The sequence below is a fragment of the Agelaius phoeniceus genome, chromosome 14, assembly GCF_051311805.1.
Source record: "Agelaius phoeniceus isolate bAgePho1 chromosome 14, bAgePho1.hap1, whole genome shotgun sequence".
Taxonomy (NCBI): domain Eukaryota; kingdom Metazoa; phylum Chordata; class Aves; order Passeriformes; family Icteridae; genus Agelaius; species Agelaius phoeniceus.
Window position 1 is genome coordinate 2744604 of NC_135278.1, and position 24346 is coordinate 2768949.

General features: G+C 49.5%; 1 protein-coding gene across 3 annotated transcripts in view; it reads left to right on the plus strand.

Annotated features, from left to right (window-relative positions):
* LOC129125800 (vascular endothelial growth factor receptor kdr-like) overlaps positions 1-24346 on the plus strand; it is a 130007-nt gene that overhangs the window by 23317 nt on the left and 82344 nt on the right. For all 3 annotated transcript variants that reach the window (XM_054641447.2, XM_077185961.1, XM_077185962.1), the window contains exons 2-3: positions 12426-12522; positions 16307-16509. In XM_054641447.2, the coding sequence (XP_054497422.2) occupies positions 12426-12522; positions 16307-16509 (300 nt within the window). The remainder of the gene's footprint in view (positions 1-12425; positions 12523-16306; positions 16510-24346) is intronic.

A 24346-nucleotide genomic window follows, 5' to 3' on the forward strand; every position in this document is an offset into this window, starting at 1 on the left:
CCTTTGCCACGAGCAGAATTCCTCCAAAGCCTGCCATCAAAAACATTATGTCACAGCTGTGGAGAAGCCTCACAAACAGGGGAGAAGCTGGGGTCACATCAGGGTAAGAGTGCGGTGGAGGCTGAGGAAGTGATTGAAGCCCTGCTCCACGGCCTGATGGAGTTTGTCATTAAGAAGGATTTCACCAAATGATTTGCAGCCAGTTCCCTGGGCCCAATTGGTACTTTCCAGCTTAATGCAAACCAGTGAGGAAACCAGACCTAGTTAGGCCCAGCTGGCCAGGGAGGCTGCAGGCACAGGGCAACAAAACCTCGCCCGGGGCTGTGGAAATGTAACTGAAACTGGGCTTGGTTTTAAGGAGATGGTTAGGTTCCCTCTCCCCATCTCAGCAAACAGCTTTTATCTTGTCTCCCAAAATAGCAACCTGCTATCCTTCAAAACAAACCAGAAAAAAAGGGAAAACCTCCTGAGACAGGCACACAAAGCAGACAGAAGTGGAACACGGAGCTGATCGAAAACAGATTCTGGCGTCAAGTCCAAAGTCAGCTTCAGCCCATTGCTTCTTAATGGGTAGAGCTCAGAAACTAAGAAAACAAAGTAATTACCCACCGAGCAGCTTTTACTGACACTGAGCATTCACATGTTCCTGACACATCCAACCCCTGTATTTGCTCAAATCCATCTCTGTTTAGTGTGGCACATCAATTGACTTGACCTCAGGAGGCTCTGGCTCATTTGCTTCTGGATTTATAGCTCAAGGAGAAATGGTCCAACAATGCTAACAGGGGTGGGCTTTTGTTCTGCTTCACCCTGCCCATCCACCTTCCCTGCTCTGATTTCAGCTCCATCCCTCTCGTGGCCTTCCCCTGGCCTGCTCCTTCTGCAGGTCAGTGATTCATCACACAGGAGGACACAGATGTTCTTTACAAAGAAGCCTTTCCATGCAGGCTCATTTTTTTCTTAGAAAAGAGGGCTTGGGATGAGGAAAAAGAGGGAGAGCAGGAATAAAGGCCTGAGAATGGGGATTGCCCAGGTTCCACCAGGGTTAGTGTGGTGCTGCCTATGGGACACAGCAGCACCTCCAGGGAGCAGAGATCAGTGCTGGACTCACACCAGCAAGGCTCCAAGCAGGAAACCTCGGGGAATGTGGCCTGAGGAATTAGGCCCATAATTATTTGGTGTTCCCTGGGCAGTCAAGCTCCTTGATGGCCAGTTGGATTTAGCCCTGGAGCACAGTCAGAGGTTGCTTTGCAATCCACCCTCTCGTCATTCAGCAAAACTTCACCCAAATTCCTCTGTCAGCTCTTGCCTTTCTTGGGAAACATCCCCAGTCCTCTCTGAGGTCTGCTCTGGGGACACTTCAGAGACCAAAGCTGAGATATCCACTCTGCCTTTGAGGGATCACCAAAGAAGTCTGGAAAGGGAAGGGTCCTGTACCTGCCTCCTTGGCCACTCAGCAGGACAGCAGAGAATTCCCAAATGTGGCAGCTGGAGCTCTCAGAGATTGCTTGTGGAGCACCAGCAAATGTTTTCTGAAGGACATTTCCCAGCACTTTATCTCTTCTAATTCTAAATATTCCTCAAGATAGGGCTGGCACCTCTGCTTCCTTTGGGAGGTGAATTACACAGGCTGATGGAACAGCTTTGGGAAGGTTTTCTTTCCTCTCCCCAGACTCTTGCCAACAGAAGGAGCAGATAAATGATTGCCCTTGGTATCAGACCTGCCATGATTCCTGCCTCTCCTAATAACCACTCCAATTTCCAACAGTTGTATTATTGTAGGACCTACAGGCCCACTTATGAGCCATTCCTGATGATTCCCATCTGTTGGGCTTAAATTTTATTTTTCCAGATCTTATAAAGCTCATTCTGTCCAGGGTTTGAGGATAAGGCACAGGTAGTTATAGGGTTTTCAACACTCTCATGATGGAACAAGAAGAAAATTTGGGAGTCACAGATTTAATCTGCAGATGGTGGAGGAGGATGAGTGAGCATCCTTCTCATCTGATACATCCAGGCAGAGGCTGAGTGCTGGCAAAAAAGACCAAAAAATGCTTTCAAAGAAATACACATTTGCTGAACCACGGTGTCAGGGATTTTGTAACTTCTCTCTCTTCTTCTCTGGCCATTTTAATGCCTCTCCAGGGGGTCCATGTTACAGTTTCCCAAAGCCTTGGTCTTAGGATGAATTACCATCATATTTTATTATCAAAGGAGAAGCTGACACACAGGATAATGATTTAGTTGACTGGGTATTTGGAAATACTGTTTCACTGGCTGCTAGTGCCTCATGTTACATGGAAAATTGCTCTGGAAATGAATGTCCTAAGAACTGAAATAGCCAGGCCAGGTGAAGTTCAAAGTTAGCACTCAAGTGGGACTTCATTTGGAGTTCATGCTGGGCAGTGCTTTAATTTGTGTGCTGTGGCCCAGTGAAACTTCCTTTACCAACCTCTTTAACCTGAGAAAAGTTCATTTGCATCTATTTGCTGTGAATTTATAGGAGTGTTACTTTTCAAGCCCCAAAGCTGTGGTTCTAAACCGAGTCTGAATGCCCTGAATTACTGTTGGAAGTTGTGTCCTGATTGAAGATGTCAGGGACTGAGTCAGCTCTCTACAGCCAGGGCAGAATTTCCACACGTGGGAAACCAACTATTGCATTGAACTCTGGCAAAAATTTCAGTTCCCCACTGACAGCAGCCTGCATGGAAACCTCAGGGAAATCCCTCCTTAACATTTTCTGGTGCCAGTTTCAATCCTGACCTCTGCTGGCAGCCGGGCTCAGTTAGGAGCTGATGCCTGCCTGGGTTATTGCATTGCCCCTGAACACTGAAATAAGGCAGTTTCTTATCTACAGAGAGATAAAACCTGCCTCAAATCTCTCTGTGTCCCACCTGCAGTTCATCACTCCTGGTGCACCTTGTCCCTTCTTTGGGAAGTGCCACCACAGTAAAGGAAGCACCACAGACATTTCCAGTCTGCCAATACCTGGGCAGTGGTGTGATTAACAAGGAAAAAATTATTATTAACTTATCACAGCCACACAGAAAAGAAACGGTTGGTGGTTTTTTTTAATCTGATTTCTTGTCACTTCAAAACGAAATTATGAAGAAGGTATAAAAGTGTATAGAAAACCTGTTGAAAACTTCTCTACTACTGCTCTAACTTTAAAGAAGTCTACTCTCCTCAACAAAACATCCACCCTGGAGTGTAGGCATCTTACCAAGGTGTAGGCAAGCCCTTTATTCCAAGCTAAAAAGTCCAGTGTAAAGAGTGAAGCTGGGTAGGACCAGGAGGGAAATCACTGGTGAATCAATAGAGATTTACTGCTTGTTTTTGCATGGGAGGAGCTGGCTCATCTCAGGATGGATTTCAAGAGTGACTGATCCTCTCTGTGTACATGAGTAGGTTGGGGAATAGTTCTTGGAACTGAGTCAGCCCAACAATTGCTTTCATTATTTGCAGCTGTACAAAACAAATAAGTTGGAGAGAAATTTCGAGAGGTGCCAAATCGGATCCCATTGATGTGAGTGAGCACAGTGTTTAGTGCTGCACACATGAAGCCCATGAATTACAGCTGATGACTCCTCAGCCTCACCTGTCACCTTTGCTAAGTGAGCTGATCTGATGATACTCCTCAAAATAACAAAGTTATTAAACTAGAAGTGTTTTAAAGTGTTCCTTCCTTAGCATCCACAGTATCTACTCACCACATACAAATTGCCTGCAGAGAGGGGTTCTGATTAGATTAAAGGCAGCTCAGTGCAGGGTTTGGACAAGCTGGAACCACAGCTTGGCCCAGGTCTGGTGGCTGTAGCTGTGAGGAACAGCTGGGCTGACAAGCCATAAAAATCATAAAAACCATAAAAACCTCCAGCTCTCTCCATCCATACTCACATAAACCACCAGGACCTCACCTGGGGGGACAAATCTGAGTTGGCACAGGGACACAGAGAAGCCTGGAAGGAGCCCAGAGGAGGCAGAGATAGATCACAGAATATCCTGGGATGGAAGGGGCCCACAAGGATCATCCAGTTTGAGCCACAGACCCCCCAACAATCCCACCCTGACTGACCAAACTCTCCTGGAGCTCTGGCAGCCTCGGGGCTGTGCCCCTTCCCTGGGCAGTGCCCAGCACCTTCTGGGGGAAGAACTTTCCTGATCTCCAACCTAAACCTGCCCTGGCACAGCTCCAGCCATTCCCTGGGTGCTGTCCCTGTCACAGGGAGCAGAAGTTGGTGCTGTCCCTCCACTCCCCCTTCTGAGCAAGCCCTCCACCTTCCTGTTTTCCTACCCAGTGCTCTGGAGAAAGGGAAGAAATCCTGGCTGCGTTCACTTCCAGAGAAATGCTGGAATAGCTCTGGAGTGCAGGAAGTGCTCCCTGAGTCCCCTGGGAGGAGGTGCAGGGCTGGGGTGGGCAGGGGGAGCACAGGGTGACCCCAAGGCAGCACAGAGCCAGTCCCCAGCTCTGGCCAGGGCTGCTGCCCAGCAGGGGCCATCCCACAGCCTCTGGGTGCCCTCGCTCCTCCTGACTCCCAGCTCTGCCTGAGGAATGTGCCCTGTCCTGGAGATGGCCAGAGGAGGAAGGAAAGCTATGTCTGGAGCGCTGATGAAGTAATCCTGTCTGGGAATCATTGGAAACACTGATCTGCAGCCCTCCAGCTTTTCTCAGGAGACCATGCTGGGGGGAGAGGCAAAGACAGCTTCATACCTCACATTTTTGGATTTTTTTTTGTTTCCCCCTAGAGACTTTAGGACTCCTTTTTTGTGCATCTTGTTCCCACTGGGTCTGCATATTTCCTAATCATGGAGATGTGCCAGGTCCTCTCTTTCCCAGAGGAATTGCCATAATTTGGATCAAGAAATAACAACATTCCCAGCCTTTTTTCCATCAACATGAGATTACCACATTTCCTAAATACTTCAAATTGTGCTTGAGTGCCTGGCAGATGATTGCAGATGTTGCCACCTCCTTTCCCAGATGTCATGTTTATTTTCCATGTAGATCTGAGTTCCTGGCTTATCAGCCAGTCCTAAAGTGAGGACATGTCCCCTCAGTCCCCAGCTCACCAGCAGCACGGGCTGGTGACATCCCTGGCACTCCTTGGGACTCTCTGTGGCGTCAGAGGGAAAACAATGGCCCTGATTAATGAGCTGCCACTGCCCAAGACCAAACAATTTTGACCTGGAGCTGCTTTCTGTGACCCCTTCCCATAAATCTGCAGCTGATCCAGCGATCCAGATCACAGACAGCCAGGAAAGGCCATGGCATTGTAACTCCAGGGGCTGCCTTGCAGCAGGTGCAGGTGAGCCCCAGAGGTGATGTTTGGGTTGCAGAAAAGCCAAGGAAAGGTCACAGGGTTTGTGTGTCAGCACCCAGAGCAATCAGGTGGCCTTGCTGATTGCAGGAGGAAACCAGGGTGACCCTGTGCCACCTCAGCAGGAAATGCTGATGCATCTGTGGCTGAGGAAAAGCCTTGTAGGAACAAATCCCAAAAGCTGGGCCAAAGCCTTATCTTATCTCCAAACACTTTCTCCACTTAGCAGTTGTTTTTACTGTGCTGTTGTTGACGTCTCCCCGCTCCAGACTAATGATTTAATTTTTCGTTGTTGTCACTTTGGATCATTTACACCCCAACTGCTGCCTCTGGCTGAGCCACACACAACTTCCATTTGCAGCAGGCACAGAGGAATGGCTGGGAACTGCTCCCCTCTCTTGTGACTCAGCTGAGCAAATCCTGCTTCCCTGGCTGGGAAAATCAATGGAAACAGGAATCCTGTTGCTTTGCAAGAGGTACTTTTGGGTTAACACTTGCATTTGAATATCCTGAAGGAACCTTTGCCATGTCTCCTGATGAGTTTGTGATTGTTAATTTAATTTTGGATGAACTTCTTCAGCTTCTGTAGGAAGGGAAGCTTTGGCTCTGGCCTGGAGGTTCTCAGCTCTGTGCCCACCCCCAGCAGAGCCACCCTGGGGGATTCCTGGTTATTTTGACATGGAAAACCACAGGAAGAGAGGCTTCTAGTAACCATTCCCCTCAAACAAACAAAGGAAATAGAAAATCTTTAAAAGCTGATGAACCGTTTTCCTTATAAATAGTTCAGCTGGAATAGCAGGCAAGGGAGAGAGTCCTGGCCAGAGGTGGTGAGAGGCTGAACCCCTTCTCACCTCCTCCTCCTCTAGGAAAAGTGGTTTAGCACAGTGGAGATGCACAGGAAAAGATGAAAGGTTTAAAACTTCACTGACAAATGATTACCCTCAAAAGACACATGGAGAATTGAGAGAGCAAATAACCTGACCCAAAGCAGCCCCCTGAGCACAGGAAATGGGAGAGAGGCATTCAAACCACATTAGGTCTAGAGGGGAAGTTTTCCCCAAGCAGCTCTGACCCACACATTCCCCACCTGCAGCCCATCATGGGGGCCTTTGCCCTCTGCATTGACTCAGTTCCCATCAGTGCCTCGATACAGAACTCAGCAGCCAGCAGAAAAGACAAAAATTGGGATTTTTTTCGCTGACTTACAGCCAAGACCTTCCCCACAAGAGCCTCCCTTCCCCTCTGCTGGGAAAGTCAATGGCAGCAATAACATTTCATTTAGAAGATCTTGCATTGTGCATAGAGAGCACAAAACATTTCATTAAAGTCGAGGAGAATCAAAAATCCTATGTCCAAATTCACAACAAAAAGAGGGGTGGAGATGAGTCTCTTTAGTTATTTGCTACTGTCTTTTTAAACCTTTAAAAATAATAGAAAACCACTTGAGTGTAACAAGTGAAAGCTGATTCCAGGAGCTGAAGACTTAATAAATACACCAAATATTGCAAGGCTTGTGATCCAATAATGCTGGCAGTGCTGTGGTGCCTTCTCTTTTCATGGGGGTAACCTTGAAATAAATCCTAAGATGATTACAGGCCATTGGTTTAAGGACACATGGCTTTTCAGTGAATCCCTGAGCTCTCCAATTCCAGCAAAAATAGATTTCCTTGGGGATAGAAGCATGAAAATGCCCTTTGAAAGGGGCACCTGCTCATTTCCAGGTGTGCTCACGCTGTGCTGGTGATGAGGGGCCCTGGCAGCTCAGAGGGGAGAGCATTGTCCTTTCCTGGCAGTCATTCCTGCAGCAGGGACTGAGCTCTTTGGAGGGTCTGCCTTGCCCAGGTTTTCCTCTGCCTCTGCACCCCCAGTCACTGGTGCTCACCTCTCACTGTCTCCAGGGCAGGGTGTGGTGTGTGGACAGCCCCCAGTGTTCCAGAGGGTTCCTGCAGCTTCTGCTCCAGGCTCAGGACTTGTGGTTGCTGCCTTTTCTTTCCAGGCAAGCACAGCTCACAGGAGCATCCTCAGCAATGACAAAACAGATTTTAAACGCTGACTCAATGCAGAGGGCAAAGGCCCCCATGATGGGCTGCAGGTGGGGAATGTGTGGGTCAGAACTGCTTGGGGAAAACTTCCCCTCTAGACCTAATGTGGTTTGAGTGCCTCTCTCCCATTTCCTGTGCTCAGGGGGCTGCTTTGGGTCAGGTTATTTGCTCTCTCAATTCTCCATGTGTCTTTTGAGGATAATAACTTGTCAGTGAAGTTTTAAACCCTTCATCTTTTCCTGTACTATCTCCCTCCTTCCCTGACTCAAATCAGCTCCAAACTCTGACTTCCAGTCCCTTCCAAGGGGCCCTGAGGTGCCCTGGGCCCAGCTCTCTGCACAGGAGTGACTTTACACACGGGAATAGTCCATGGACCTCACCCATGTGCACAAAGCTGTTTGTGTGCCCAGACCCTCATGCCATCCCTGCTCTAACCTGCCTCGTTTTGCTGCCAGCACAGCCCTCTCTGTTCTGCCCAGCAGTGATTTCCCCTGAAGCAGAGGCTCTGTGGGCTCTGCTCCCCCAGCTCTCCCTGTGGCCAGAAGGGATCCCCAGCTCCTTAATCAGGATCACATTGCCTGAGCTGTCACTGAGCCACACCCAGGCACGGCCAGGCTCACAACCATCTGTGAGGGCTCTGCCAGGGAGAGCTGCAGTGCCCAGAGGTGCCTGGAGGAAGGCTGCTACAATTAAAAACAGAGATTAAAAATACTTTTTATCCACACTCACTGCTGGGCCCAGTATGGAGCATCAGGCTGTGCGTGGGAGGGATCTCCCTGTGCCAAGTGAGATGGAGTTGGAAACCATCTGACAGAGAGGTGAGGGAGGTCACCCATTACCCTCTGCCTGGGGAGCCTCCCGTGTTTAATGTTGGCCGTGCTGCAAAATCAGATTATCCCAGGAAAAGAAGTTTTCAATATATTTTTCTCCCCTGGATAATGTATCAGTCAACCTTTCACATTTGGCTCCCGAGGATTTGTGGTTGTGCTGTGTTTGCGGTTTTCACCGCCGAGAGCAGAATGTTAAAGCCTGAACTGGAGGTAGGAATGAACTCCCAGAGTCAGAAATGGTGCAGTGAGGCTCTGGGCAGAGGCTCTGTCCTCACCTCTGTTGGGGTCTCTGCTGCTCACAGTGACCCTGAGAAGAGTTAGAAAGTCTCTTTTCCCAGCCTGGGCTTGAAGAAGGAGTCAGGGCTCTTCATTTCTCGGTCTCAAGGTTGTTTATTGTTTCTTATTTATAAAATTCTTTCTCCTGTCCTGCTGAGGTCCATCCAGCAGGACAGTTCCAGGCACTCTGCCTGCCCCCAGGGCAGGGTTATGTCTTTACACTAAAAACTACCTGTACAATGTTTACAATTACTTTCCAACACCTATCACCTATGTTAGACAGTGAGCTTCTACTCTAAACCAATCTGTGAGTGCCACCATCACAGCAGAAGATGGAGGCCAAGAAGAAGGAGGAGAAAGGCTGGACAGGCCCAGTTCCCTCCATCTTGCCCCCTGAACTCCCATTCTAAAAACCCCAAAATCTACTTTTTCACCTTGTGATAAATTTACCATCATTCTACTTAATTTGTCATGGCTTGCAGATCTTCATCTAAGGTTGGTAACTTGCTCTATGGTCATAATCAAAACCACAGGCATTTTGGGCTCTGAGACCCCTGGCAGGGGTCTTGGCTGCTCAGGACAACCAGAGGGATGTTCTGGGTCCTGACAACCTGAGCTATTTCCAGGGGCATCTCCAGGCTGGATGTGCTGCTCTTGTCTTGCTGGAGCCAATGTGTGCTGGCAACAGCCAAGGCAGGGCAGGGAGTGAGGAGCCTGAGGAGAGGCTCACACAGGGCATGTGCTGCTGAGACCCCTTTGTGCTGCTGAGACCCCTTTGTGCTGCTGAGACCTCTTTGTGCTGCTGAGACCCCTTTGTGCTGCTGAGACCCCTTTGTGCTGCTGAGACCCCTTTGTGGCTCTGCAGGAGGCAGAGCCTCTGCCAGACCTGCAGGATTGTCACTCCAGCACCTCATCCCTAACCATGCCAGGGCATCTAGGGAAGGATGTGCACCAGGAGCACACCCAGAGCAGGGTCAGCTCCACAGGGGATGGCAGGGACAGCTGTGGCACCCAGGACTCTTCTTGTGGCTCTCACAAGGAGCTTTGCCATGGTCATGACACAGTAATGACACATGGCTCGCTTTTAATTTTATGTCCCTTGTGGCCCTAGAGCAGGACCAAAATTATTTAACAGGGAGGAGAGGGCAATGTTCTCTTAGGCCTGGGCATTGGAATTTGAGCAGTGCAATCAGAGCTCTTCAGCTGCAGCAGGACCCAGCCCAGCAGGTCTCCCACACCACCCTGGGCCCTGGCTTTAGGGACAAAGGCTGGGTAGCAGGGCTGTGGAAAAGAGGGGGTGCACTGCCAGGAACGTGCTTGATTCTCCCTTGCAGCATCCTAACACCTTCATAAAGGCGTGAATCTCCTCAAACACAGACAGCAAATATGAAAGTGGAGCAGATCCTTCCTCCTCATCCAACACACCCTGGGGCTGTCCCCAGCTTTGCCTCCTAAAAGTCAAGTCTAGCTCTAAAGGGGCCAGGGGAGGTTAGGAATATTGTGAGGTCTCACTCTGCCAGTTTGACATTAGGTGTTCTGCCCTAGCACAGCCTGACCTTGTCCCCATGACTCTCTCTGTTTTGCCCTCAAAATGTTCTTTTCCCAGCCCACTCAGCAGTGGTGTGGCAGAAGGGGCACAGGCTGTGTTTATATAAACCCTCTGTCACCTGCCAGCAGAGACCAGATGTGTGTGGCACAGGAATTCTCCTCCTGTCCTCTGTGGAGTAGAAAAGCACTGAAATTCCACTTTGCTTATTCTGTTCTTCAGCTCCCAAAGCCAAAATAAACTTTGGGCAAGAAGTAACTCAGAAGCAAAACCAGAATAATTGAAAAATACTTTTCTTTCTCTTAGCAAGAATGGTGTCAAATGTTGTGAAAGCCCAAAGACTCTGCAGTCAGAGCAGAGCTCAGGCTCTGACCCCAGACCCTCTGACAGTGCCACACTTTCTCATGAGAGCTACAATCCAGAGGCACCAGCTGAGCCCCCCCTAAGCCCTAAGAACAACTGAAGGCACAAGAGGAGAGATAATAATTTTGTTTCAAACCCCAGGATTTTCTAAGTCCTGGCTGAAGTCACAGCATCAACAGCGCAGAGCAGATCCTGGGAGGAGCAGCATCCTGGGAGAGCTACAGGGACCCCAACCCCCTCAGCTGGCAAATTCATGGCATTTGACAGACAAATTGGAAGCTGTTGGCCATATCCTGGAGCATTTTTGCAAAGCTCAGCACAGTCAGTCGGAGGGGGCTGTGAAATGCCTCAGCACCATGAAAGAACCTGTGCCAAGCTCAGCCCATTGCCAGTGGGAACTGGCTCTGCCTGGAAACCAGAGGGGTCTTGGAGCCAAGAGCAAGGATGGGCTTGCCTGGCAGTGGCTCCTCCTGCAGAGTTTGGGGCTTTTTCTGTTGATTCTCAGCTCAATGTGATGCTGCTCCCTGTGTGTGCCATCCTGAGGGTGTTGAGGAATGGCAGTGCTTCCCAAATAAATGGGAACTGCAGGGCTGGAGCCCCCAGCTGCTCTTCTTGCCCAGCATGCCATGGAATGGCAGTTTGGAGGTGCTAAATAATGTCCCACAGAGCCACTGGAGGGAGATGGGGTTGGCCAGACCCCAAGGACCTTGGAGATGGAGCAGCAATGGCAGAGCAGGGGGACTGGGCTGGATCTGTGTCTGGTGGCCAGCACTGGGTGAAAGCCTCAGCCAGGGTCTGTAGGGAGGGTCAGGGGCTCCAAGGGCAGTCCAGCACCGTGGTGTCTGGGCAGGATCCCCTCTGAAGGACTCTGTGGTGCCATGAGGTTACTTGGCATCTGCTGAGTTCCTGATGGGAGCTCCAAGAGCTCCTGGAAGAAGCCAGAGACTCCAGAGTGGGAGCGAGTCACTGCCCACACTGATGGCAGGCAGAGAGCAATTTACTGAAATCAAGCAGCTCAGAGATGAGAGTAGAGAGGTGGGGGAGGAAAATCACTGCTTCGTGCAGTTGAAAAGTTAAAGCCCAGTGTTTCTCTTTCTGCCACATCCGTTATCTCCCTGTCTGCTGCAAATAATGCCCGTGCTGGGAGCCCAGGGAGGATTTCTGCCTTATCGAGTTCGAGGCACAGGAGAAGAGAGAAATCTGAAGAGCAGGAGGGGAAAGAAAACACAGCTTTAATGTCAGAGCTTTGGAAGTGGAGATCCTTATCAGAGCCTGGTTTCTCCTCTCCTTGATTATGTTACTTTGAATTTGGACAAAGCAACCAGCCTGGCCAACCTCCACTTCTGGTTCTTCTCAGTTTCACTTTCTGAACATTGTCTCATTGTAGATGAACACTCAGATTGTCTTTGGGGACAGTTCCACAGACAGGAGACATTTCCTGGGCCAGGAGATGAGAGAGACCTTTGTCACTGCTGTCATGAATGCCCCTGGTCATCAGAGACCTGACAAAATCACAGATTCCCTGGGGAGCATTACCCCAACCACAGTGCCCACAGAGCCTGGGGTTCAGCTCAGATGCAGGATTTGGGAATGGTCATTTGGGAAACATCAGGTCTTCCAATTTGCCTTTAATATCACAGTTGCTTCATAGAGCTATTGTTTTCTTTTCTCCCATTAATTAAAATGTAACATATGAGCTCACCCATCAAATTATTTCCCAAAGACCTGACTCCTTCCATTTTTATATGTGTGCAAAATCCTTTTGACACAGATCTGTTCTCCTAAATCTGCAATAATTCAGTAATAAAGCTGGCTCAAAACACTACTGGCAGAAATGCAGGTGCTTGGTGTCAGAAAAGAAAGAGAGGAATAAAGGAAACAAAAAAAAACTGAGGGCATCTCCTGGCCAAGGATAAATGCAGCACTGTGTGGGCCCCCAAATTAGGAACTATTTACAAAACAAAGAGTTTGTCTCGAGTGCATTGTGCTGCTCTGACACCACTGAATAGCCGTCTAAACTAATGATGGTTTCTTCCCTTTTTTGGGTCAGGTCTCGCTGAGGAAGATCTTCTTCAAAAACCAAGGCTGAGCATTTCCAAGGACCAAATCACCATCTCACCAGGAGACACCCTAAAAATAAAATGCTGGTAAGGATTGCTCTAAAAAATGCTGGATTTTTTCCTTGGGTTGATTGGTTCGGCCCAGCAGAGCTCCAGGACAGAGCAGAGCCTGATGCTCGGCCAGCTGGGAGCTGGGGCTGTGTGGAGGGAGTTGGATGGGCTGTGACAGAGCAGGGAGGAGAGTGTGGGGTCAGCTTGGCCAAGTTCTTTGTGTTTTGTTGTGTTGTTCAGGGACCCAAGCAAAGCCCTGAGTCAGCACAGGGGAGAGCTCATGGGAGCGGGATGTGCCGTGCTTGAGGACATGGCTGGAAATCCTCTCTGAAATAGGGGCAGATTCAGCTCCTCTGCAGCTGAAATCACTCCTTTGCTCCCTGTCCATGAGGAAACAACAAAGATCACCAGGAGCTGCCACCTAGCCCATCACAGACACTTAAATAAGCAGCAGTCACTGTGTGTACATTCAAAGACCCAGCCAGTTTAAACATAACATGTTCTTTAAATCAAATTTAACCAGGACTTGTGAAAAACCAAAGTGCTGCTGCTGTGAATCACAGCAGTGCCTCAGTCCTGGCACAATGTGTGCCACCAGCCATGCAAGGACCAGCAGGATTTTGGTGCTGACAGGGAGAGGATGCTCTGGGAACAGGGATACAGCTGACACACGAGGAAGGAGCAAACCCAGAGCACTCTGCTGTGCCAGAACATGCAGCAGCTGCTGGGTCCCACAAAAGGCCCCAGACTGAGATGGACGGAGGTGTTACTTTTTCTGAGTGGGATTTTTACACTTCACTACTGCCAGAGGACGTTTCTCAGGTTTTTCTCTGAGAGTGTTGTAGGAAAAAAGCCCAAGGTAACACAAACTCTCACGATTTCTCTCTCTCACACACACTCACATGGATTTTACACCTTCTTGCAAGGTTCCCTTGGCTGGCGCCACTACCTGGATGGTTTCCTGCAACAGAAGTTACTAAAAACAGGAAAAAAAAAGCAGTGAGAAGATGAATCTAAGCTTTAGGTTTCGCTGACACATCCCTTCTGCTTTTTGTCCCAGACTATTTAATTCTTTGTTATAGTGAAAGGTGAATGGGCTCAGACTGTGTAAATTTGGGATGTCTTCTGGAGTGTGAGGCAGCTTTTTTCCAAATCCCTCCAGCTTGCCATGTGGCTTACGAGGTCACAATAACCTTCCAGTGGTATTTTTAGCTTGGCAAACAGCAAACATGATGGCAATAAAGTCTGAGCAGTCCTTTAACATCTCAGTGGTGCTCTCCATAAAACCTGTGTGGACTCAAAGTCCCTGGGGTGCCCCAGGCCAATTAAATCAACATTTCCCAGCAGTTCTCCATCCCCCACCTGTTTAATCTGGAGGAGCACCCTACTTTTCTCGTATCACCAAATCAATAAATAATTGAAGGAGTTACAAGCACTTCAGTCCCACATTGCTTTATGGATGCAAAGCAAGAAATCCCCATGACAGGTCTGAGAAACACAAGAGGGTGTGAGCATGGGGTGTAACATGGGACCAGGGCCTGGACACTTCAGCTCTTTGACTCACACGATTCAAAACCTGGGAAGAGAAGGAAACTGTGGTTTCTGAATGCAAGATTCCCTGGATCAGCCCCTCTGGGGATGTCTGCCCTCCTGTCTCCTCCGCCACACTCCCAGGTTAGCTCCTGGCCCAGGGGAGCTCTGGAATTCTTTGTGCTGCCAGGGGCATTTGGGCTGTGTGGGGCACAGCACGGGGCACAGCCCCAGCAGGTCTGTGGCAATGTCCATCCTCCCTTCAGCTCCGGGCTTTTGAGGTTCTTGGCCAAGATTTCCTGGTTTGTGGGAGTGGGGCCAAAGCTGCTGCTGCCACTTCCTTCTGGCAGATGTGTGGAAATCCCAAAGCAAGAGCCAAAGGCTTCACCTTCCACCAGGATAATGGATGTAGGGGGAGAAAGATTTAAGGAAGCACAGGTGTGAAATCCCAGCGCTGCCCTGCAGAGCCACCAGAGCTTGGATGGACACCAGAGGGGTGGGGTGACGAGGGCAGGGACACAGTGACGTGCTGGGAGCTGTGTCTGTGTGAACTGGCTCTGTTCCCTATTCTGGGCCAGCAATCCCAGTCCTGGAGTCACCAGTGACGTTGGTAGGGTGGGCCAGAGCTCTGGGTGCTTGGAAGGACAATGGGAAGCTGCTCTGACGTGGGGTGGGGCTGTCCAAGCCACCAGAACATCCAAGAACAAGGGCGAGGCTGCTCAGCAGAGAGGATATTCCCCCTTTTGCCAGTGCTCCCGTCAGCCTGGTGCTGGGAATAGCCTCAAGAGCTCCACGTCCGCCTCCTCTCCAGGAAGGCGACAGAGGGACGGGCAGGAGCGAGGGCCAAGAGGATGTTTGTGGAAATGTCACTGCATGTCCTGGCAAACGTGCTCTGACTGCACCTATTGCACCCCTGCAGGCCACTGGAACTCTGAGTCCTTGGCTAACTGGGAATTTCACACAGATACTTTGGGCATTGCCATCTCAGTCCTGGGTCAGCGTGTCTGGGCTGGATTTCTCCCTGGCAGCACTGAGCTGGGGAAGTCCAGGGGTTCTCACTCCTTCCTCAGCCCAGCAAACGCCAGTGGGAATTCTCTGAGTGAGAAGGGAGAGCCAACCCCCCTGTTCTCAGGAAGAGTGAAACACACACAACTTCCAACTCCCTCTCTCCAGCACCAACTTCTTCCCCAGGAAAATCCACAGGAGATTAACCCCCAGCCCACCAGTTTCCACACTAAAAACCAGTTTGTTACAAAACACACCATCATCTTCATCTCCTAGGCCTGTGTGGTAGCTCTGGTCCATCCCCAGAACCCTCAGAGGGAGCTCCAGGAGCTCCTGCTGCCATGGCCTGTGGCTTCCAGCACATCCAGCTGTGACTTAGATCAGCTGGGAACTCTGGGTCCTGCAGCAGATGACACCCAGGCCCTGCTTTTTGTCCTGAACTCCATGGAATTGCATTTTTCATGAGCTGTGCTTGGAGATCCAGCAGCAAAGGGGTCAGGTGGGGCGAATGTCTCATCCTCTGCCCTCCTGGCTTGATGTTCTGGCTGCTGCCACAAGGGGAATTGAAAAAAATGTGTCCTGAGCAGATATTCTCAGATTTGTAACCTGATTAGTTTCAGGCCCTTCACAAAAATCAAGACTGAGTCACTGCTGATTAAGCAAGAAAGGTGATGAAAAATCACATAAATATCCTCCTCTCTCCATGCAGCCTCAGTGCAAGAAAATACACATTAATTTAGCAGTTAAAATATGCAAAATCCTCCTCCTTGAACAAACATATAATTTTATCTGATGCTTTGTAATGTTTGAAGTGGCTAAAATACAGTGTTATAAAAACAAACTTGTATTCAGGCAGTGTGTTAGAAGAGAAATTAAACTTTTCTCCAGGAGCTTGCTGCAGTTCCCAGGGAGTATTTCAGTAATGTCTGGGGAACAGTGTGAGGTGATCCAGCTTAATTTCTGATGGGTGGAAGTGCAAACAGGAAGTACCATTCAGGTTTGATGTGTGGAGGGGTGACTAGTGGGTTAGCTGGTGTAAAGTTTTCTGGGTCTCCTAGGAGGTTGGGGAAGAATAGAGCCAGGGAGACGAGTAGGGAAAGTATCAGTACAAATCCTAGAACATCTTTAATAGTGTAGTATGGGTGGAAGGAGATTTTGCCGCAGTCTCGGCCACCTTTACAATTTTTTTGGGAATGATAAGGGTAGGAGCACTGGGAACAACTGGCCAGACAGAACCCCCAGTTCTGCCTGAATGCAGGGTAATTTGGATGTGTTGTGCTGGCAGGGGAGCCCCGTCTGTGAGCTGGCAGCTGAGGGAGGACAACCCGCGGGTGCACGTGAGCAGCTGCCGCGATGTCGCCGGGCTGGCCTGCAGCCAGCTCGTCCTCAGGAGAGCCACGACCAATGACACTGGCTACCTCAGCTGTGCCCTCAGCAGCACCCCCGAGCACCAGGGCCTCATGGCCAGGGTCTATGTCTTTGTCCAAGGTAAGAATTCCGCTTTTTAAATGGTGTCGGGCTCTGGGGGCTGCGTGAGGCAGAACCAGCAGTGCAGGGGCTTCCACCTCTCTGCTGGCTCAGGAGGAAGCAGAAGCTCTGACACCCTGAACAGACCAAATGAATCTGGGTTTTTATGGCAGCTGAACTCTCAGGGAATGGATGTGAGAACCAGAGATTAGCCATCCTGTTCAGTTCCAGGACTGGAAAGCTGGATTGTCCCATCAGTTTAGTGGCCCAAGTAACAGATACTTCCTTAAACATCCTTTCCTTTTAAGACTAAATTCTTCAATCCTGAAGGACTTTGCTGTCACAGTGCTTTTCCAAAGATTCATCCTGAATGCCCAAGCCCTCTCTCTTTCCCTTCCTCCCCAGGCATGGACCTTCCCAGCAGAATGCTTTGTAATTCCTCCCCTCCTACACATTTGTCCTTATATCTGTGAGACATTCCTAGCAGAGCTGGGTGACTGCATTGGATATATTTTACTATAAAAAGTGTCCCATTGCTCATTTTTGTTCCCTTTGAGCTGCCTCTCCCCCACATTTCAGAGTCATTGAGTTCAGATCCTGGAATTAATGGAAGCAGGAACTTCAGAGAAGCATGGAGCTCTGTGATTAAGTGAATGCAACCTATTGAACCACCATTTCAATAATGGGAATTTTTGTTAGAATATTCCCCCCAAATGCTGAGTTTTTTTCAAATCTACTTGACAAATGCATTACTAAACATTGAATCATCTTGGATCTTCCAAGCTGAGATTGTGACTCCTCAGATGAAGGAGCTGACTTTTAGTGCCTTGAATAGGAGATGACACAAACTCCTCTGGTGCTGGATGGGCTCAGCCTTTGCTTCCCCACAAATAATCATGTGAATGAATTAATTTCATTTTCCTGGTAAAACCTAATTTGTGGTTCTTTGAATCCTCTTACACAAATGCTGCAGAGGCAGTGAGTTTGTCTAATGGTATTTGAAGAGAGCTGCAAACCTATAGCTCCAGAAAACAAAAATCTTTGCTGTCAGCTCTGACTCAGGGTCTTGGGGTGTTGCCAATGATGGTGAAGCAACACAAGAAGTGATTTCCATCTCCCAGGGGACTCTGATATGCCCACACAGCTAAATTCAGCTTTTGCACCTCCAGGTGAACACACCTGCTCGATTCATGTGGGTGACACTTTCCTGCCAGTTGAAAAGAGTCCCATTTTACCCTTATCCTGCTTTCCCAGCAAGTTTTCCTCTAATTGGAAAGTGGTTTTTTGGCGTTATTTCTTAGTTCCTGAAGTAATTTTTTTTCTCCCTTTCTATTTCCTTTCTCTGTTTTTTTCTTGGTGCTCTGGTTGCTTTATCCACCCTGGTTCTTGTGCTGAGCCGTTTCCTTTTCCCATTACACCCAGCTCAGATGCCCCAGGTCCAACATTGTTAACCCAGCCTGTCCCACGCTCCAGGAAACTCAATTCTCTGTCCAGATTCAGTGCCCTGGCTGCCTACCCAGCCCCTCATTACTCTGTGGCAGGAGCACGTGCAGGAAACATTGTGGACCTTTTGGGACTGCCTGAGCACTTTCCTGAAGAAAATATCCCAAGTTATGAAATGCCTCGCCAGGGATGCTCTTGGAACAGAGCTGATCTAAAAAAAAGGCAGGATGTCCTCCAGCTTGCCAAGGTTCTCCTGACAAACAGCACAAAATCACCCTCTCAGGTGCATTTAATTGTGTCCCACGTCCTCCCTGCTCTAAAAGCTCTTACTCAGACTCCTATGCTTGAAAAGCCATGGAAGGAAAAGTGGGTGGAAAATCCTCTGGCTTGTCCTGTGCACCCCAAAGCAGGGCTCTGCCCCAGGAGCTGCAGGTTCCTGCTGGGATCTGCCCTGCCAGGCTGAGGAAGCTGCTTGGCCCTGTGAAATTCAGCTATTTATACCTCAGCATGGATCTGTCCTCAGGGCATGCTCTTCCTGCCATTCAGTTCCTGTGGATATTTGTTGGAAGCCAGCAGACTGTCCTGGGGACCAGGAAACTGCTCTGGACTTAACCAAGCAGTTCAGAGCACACCTATGGCTTTCTTCAATATCTAAACATGCCTTTTGAAGGAAATTGCTGTGGCAGTGTCTGGGCAGCACTGAGAAACCCATCAGCTGTCTCCAAGTGAGGGAACTCACAGATCCCTGGCAGTGCCAGACAGGGGATGAGGCCCAAAGCTCATTTCTGTGGATGTTTTGTGGAGAGAGCAAGTGCTCAGCAGGGTGTTTGTGAGGCTGAGCCAGGTGCAGGCAGAAATTGTGGAGAGCCAGCCCCTGAAGGCTGGAGATTCCTCTGAGGTTACAAGCCACTATTGCCAAAAAAGGAAGGGCAATGGTATTTTTCCCTTCATTCCTGGCCGGCTGCTTGACCCCGAAATGAGAACATGATTGTATCGGAAGCCCTGTTATTGGCCAGTATTTCCTGTGCTGCTCCTGTTTTCCCAGCCTCCCTGGAGGGCTTTGGGAGCTCTGGCAGGACCTGGCACTCCCAGCTCTCCCTGTGGGGTGGTGGAGCTGTGACCCTGCTCATCCCTGGGGTCAGGAGGGGCAGCTGCCACTCCTCAGCTACGTTTGGGCACTGAGGGAGGCACAGCTCGGGAGCTTCATCCTGAATTAATTGTTCCTGAGGCCTTTTCTGCCTCCTGCTGCAGCTGCAAGTCTCAAGGATCATCATTAAAAAGGAAGACAATCCCTTCTCCAGTTGCCCTTCTCCCTGTTGGAAATACAGAGTAGCCCAGGGCTGGAACAGAAATAGTTGGGAGTTCTCAACTGAGTTAATTCCATGTCAGCTCTGAGGGATAATCTCTGCAGGGAAAGGCAGGGTCTGGTCCCACACTGCAGTGGCAGCTCCATGGGAAATGCTGCCACAGCCACCCAGACACAGCATCTGCTTCCATCTGCCTTCTGCAGTTACCCCTCCTGAGCAAGGGACACCTCCCTGTGAGGAATATCCCCATTTATTGCAGCCTTTGGGATCCCTGTGCCAAGGTACAGGGCAGGTGTGTGAAAATACAGACAGTCCTCTTGTCAATGGTCCCCTCAGTGTGTTATCCTCTTTATTCTTATATTGAATCAAAAACACAGCACTGTTCCAGCTAGGAAAAAAAAAATCTCTATCCCAGACAAAACCAGGTCAGCATCCACCCCTTATTCCATATCTTTTCCATCATGCCAGGTCCCACATCCCACATTTTCCAATACCCCATTGCCTTTCCTGTCTCACATATACACACAGATATTCCCAGCACATAGAAAATGTAACATGGCTTAGAGAAGGAGGAAGAAAAGGGCAAATCAAGCAAAAATTCATTCCACCTTCCCAAAGGGCTACCCCAGGCTCCAGTCTAGACAGGAGTCAGGACTTGCAGCTCTCAGCTATTTGAAATACTGTCAGTGTCAGCAAAGTCAGAGTCCTGGGGGGGTCAGCTGGAAGAGCTCCTGGCTCCAATCCTGCCTCAGCTCCATGTTCCCCCAGCAGCCTCTGTGTCACAGTCAAGGATCTGATGCACATTTTGTACCCCTGAGTCAGTGATCAGAGCAAGGAACGAGCCCACTCAGTCCTGCTGCCTCCACCTTGTGTGAATTTAGTGCTGAGGTCACTGGAACTGGGCACATCTTGCCAAAGAGTGTCTGGAAAAGTTCCTCCAGGTTTCCAGGCAGGGATTCCTGCCCAACCCCAATGGCATTTGCTGTGCCACAGCTGCAGGGCTGTGAGAGAGAGGCACCTCCTCAATGTATGGGGCCAGCAACATCCTTCATTTTTTATGCAAAGCAGGGCTGTTGTTCTATTTCTTGAAATAATTATGGCCATGATAGAGCTGCTTCTCAAGTAACTGCTTCAGAAACACCAGTCCCACCTCCTCTGAGTGCAACAGGCACAAAATGTGTGTGAGCCCAGTGCTGGCTGCCACCAAGGGCTGAGCAGAATAGGATGGATTCCCCAATTCCTGCTCATTCCAGGGGGGCTCACTTTGAACACACAACATTTTAACAGTGGACAATCAATCAGTGAACATTTGAACAGCGTGTCCCCACCCAGAGCCATCAGCTGCTGGTGTTTCACCACCTCAGTGGTACTGTGAGAGAGGAACACAGGACTGAGGGAGTGATTTGCCTCCACCTCTTTGGTTCTCAGCACTGGTGTTCATAAGAGCACAGGAAATCCAGATGTCCCCAAAGAAAATTTGAGTTCTGGTTCCTTTTAAAACTCATATGGGAACCATGAAGGCACCAGCCACAGTGCAGCCCTACCAGGAGTCCAGAGCACAAGGACTGGAAATCAAATTTGAAGCAAGACAGACATTTTTATGGGAGCATGAGTCCTGCTGAGGCCCTTCTAGAGGGAAAAGGGGGATGCATCCAAGCACGTGTCCTGCTGGAGCATCTCCATGCTGGTCAGCTCCAGGGAAGGGCAGGAGTGAAGGGTATGGTCCAAGAGAGTGAGGAGAGGTGGTCCAAGTGCTGCACCAGGGTGGAGCTCACATCAGCCACAGCCCAGGGATGAGCAGCCCCATTGGCCTCATCCCTTTCCCACCATGAGATATCTAAAGAGGCTGGAAGTGCATGAAGTGCCCCTCAGATGAGATCATATTTTGCTTCTGATGTTCTTTGAAGCTGATTCCTGCCTCCTTAATCCTCTTGACAGTTTACAGAGATAATCAGAAAGTGAGAAACAGAACTGCAGGGCCGGGGTGACAGCTTTGGGCTTTGGCTCACTTTTCCCAAGATTTTACCAGTGGGAACAGGGCTGGAGCTGCATTTCTTCTTTCTTTGAGGCTGCAGACTTGCTGCCAGACCTGGGCCAGCTGAGATAGGCAGCTGCTGAGCTGTGTGCCCTGCAGATAAAGTGGCTGTCCCTGCCCACAGCAGTGCTGGGAGGGTTGGCTGCAGATCCCCGCTCAGTGTCAGAGCACACGGAACACAGGCTGTGCCCTGAGCAGGACCCTCCAGGACTGAGGGCTGCATCCAAGGGAAAAGCAAGATGCTTTTAGCTCTGAATCAAGGCATTCAATGTCTTCAAATCATATCCTGAAGGGTCTCACTTTAAAGCAGAGGAGACTTGGAGGATGCGATGAGTGAGCAGTGCCAGTTCCTGGCGCTGGCAGTGACAGCTCCTGACAGCCCAGCAGGGAGAGAGGATCCCTCCCCATGGATCAAAAATTTCTAAATGAAAGCCCAAAGGCCAGAGTCACACACACTTCCTCCACTGCTTCCTTCCTGGTTTTTATCCACTCAGTAGCTGCTAATTGCTGAGCCTTCCCCAAGGAGGGAGACCTGTTCTTAATGGGGCTTCAGGTAAAGCTGGGAAGTATTTTCCACAAAGTCCAACCTGCCTAAAATCTGGTGGGGGTCAGAATTTATGAATTCTTCTGCGGTTTGAAACATAATTCCAGACAAAGCATGGAGGGTTCTTTTTCTGTGATGTTTTGTTGGGATTTTTTAAAATAAATCTTTCCATTTTGCCTGTATTTGCTTGGCAGCAGGAAGCATTTTGCTTCTAGAATTTTTGAAGGTAACACTTTTTAGAGTAATATTTTTTTCTCTACAAATATTCCTGTGTTTATAACAGTAATCTCCAGGGGAAGAATGCATTTCATTTGACCAAAACAGAATGCTTCATGTTGACTCAGAATGGCTTCTGGGGGTTTTGCAGTCACTTTTGTTTTGCCTAAAGAGAAAATATTCTGCTTTCTGTTTAATCTAAACATTCCACCACCAATTCTTTTCATTGGCCTGCCAAACTGAAAGGTCTTTTATTTTCAAAGATCCAGTTTCAAAACAAGTGCCTTTACAGGAGTTACTCCTGTACCTAGAGGCAGCTTTGATGGGTCACCGGGGGGAATTCAGCAGGCCAGGCTGTTTCCTTGTGAAGCTTTCCAAAATGCTCTGCCCAAAGTGTCACCGTACTGCTAATGCTGCTATTACTGTAAAGAACAGGTTATAAACCTCCTCTCGATGCTTTTTGACCTTGATGAAGACAAACTTCATGGGGATTATGTCAAAACATGAACTTAAAGAACCTGTGAAACTCTGCCCAGGCTCCCCAGCTTAGGTATGGCTGAGTGAAGAAAATAAATGGAGGGCGAGGGAATTATCTTTATCTGGAACAAAGCGAGAGGCAAAATGAGAATGTTGAGGAATTTCACGGACATGAGCAGCAGTGAATGGCTGTCCTCAGAGGCCATGTCGTGCTCATCATCCTCGCAGGGCTGGCAGCACCTGAAGGGAGAGGCGATGTCAGCTCTGGGGCTCGGGCTGTGAGACAAATACCACCAGACAAATCGCTGTCACGGTGCAGAAATGAAAAAAAAAAAAAACCCAGATCCTGAATAAAATTCTGTGTGTGTGTGTCAGGAGGAGGTTTCAGAGGCACAGACACGGAAATAAAAAGCTGTAGGAGAGATTGAATGTACAACCAGCCGAGAGCAGCGCTGAGGGGTTTAAACCCCTCGGCTCTGGGCTGAGGAGGTGTGAGGGGATTGCTGAGGCTGCCCAGCTGAGCTGGAAAACCTCCCAGATCTCATCTCCAGCAGCAATTCATCTCCTCCTGGTCACTACGATCATCTCAACATGAAGGGCTTCAGTGCCTAAAGGAAAACATTTGACCTTAGAGCTGCTTTTGTGCGCTCCTCGCTCGCCGTCTGTCTGTCTGTCTGTCCGTCCCCGGGGCCGGGCAGGCCCTTCCCGCCCTATCCCGCCCTATCCCGCTGGTGGGACAGGCCCTTCCCGCCCCATCCCGCTGCCACGGCTTCCTTGGCTGTGTGTTTGTGTTCCGTGCCGAGCCCTGCTGGGGAAACAGCAACACCCTGGCGTGCCTGGGCTTCCTGCAAACTTCCACTGACCTGGGCAGCCAGACATCCAGTCTGAGAGCCATGGAAGGGCCTTTCCCTCGGCTCCGAGCTGCGGCTGCAGCTGATAAGTCCCCACCGTGCTTCAGCTCTTGTCTGTCTTCACGTGTAACGAGCTTTGCAGCCCGCGGTAAATCATTCTTTTAAATTTTCCCTTGGGAATTGCTGGGTGTTTCTTTCTGGGTGAAATTCATAGGGCATTTCACCTTCCCAGCTCGGGAGGAGCAGATGTGCCAAGCTACAGGGAAATGCTCTGTTTCCACAAAGGGTTTCTTTGCTGAGGAATTTCCCCTCAGAGTTCAGTGCCGGTGACTGTGGCGAGGACAACACCTGCATTTCCCATGCCACAGCTCTCCAGATTGCAACACTTGAGTGCAATTGATTTACACCACCTGGAACTGGAGATCTTCCTCCAGGCCGAGGTTATCATTTTAAAAGAAAAGTGACCCTGTCCCTTTTGTCTCAAGAAGTTCTGTCTCTGAGAGACTTTTTAACAAGGAGTTAACTGATTGCTGGTGGACTGGAGGTGGTGAGCGTGGTTGGAAAGCTGGCAGTGACACTCCTGATGTTCCAGCAGATCATTTTTCCACGCCACCGTCAGTCTGAACTACTGAGGGGTTTCAAGAAGGATCTGGTTTTTTGTCTGCACAAACCATAACAAAGGTATCAGCTGGCAGTTGATTAGCTCAGAATTTATCCTTTGCCATTCTGTTAAGCCCCAAAGCCGAGCCACTTCATATTTGCTTATCTGCTAAGTGAGCAGCCCAGCTGCCTGGAAAGTGCTGGAAAGCCTCTCCTTTCCAATAGGATTGCCTTGCTCCTGCTTAGGAGGGGGTTTGGAGCAGCTGGAGCAGGACACACAAGGTTTGAGCTCTTCTTCATGTCCTGGGGCTCTTTAGTGCTCGATGACTGAGATACCTGAGGCTGTCCCATTCCTGGAAGTGTCCAAGGCCAGGCTGGATGGAGC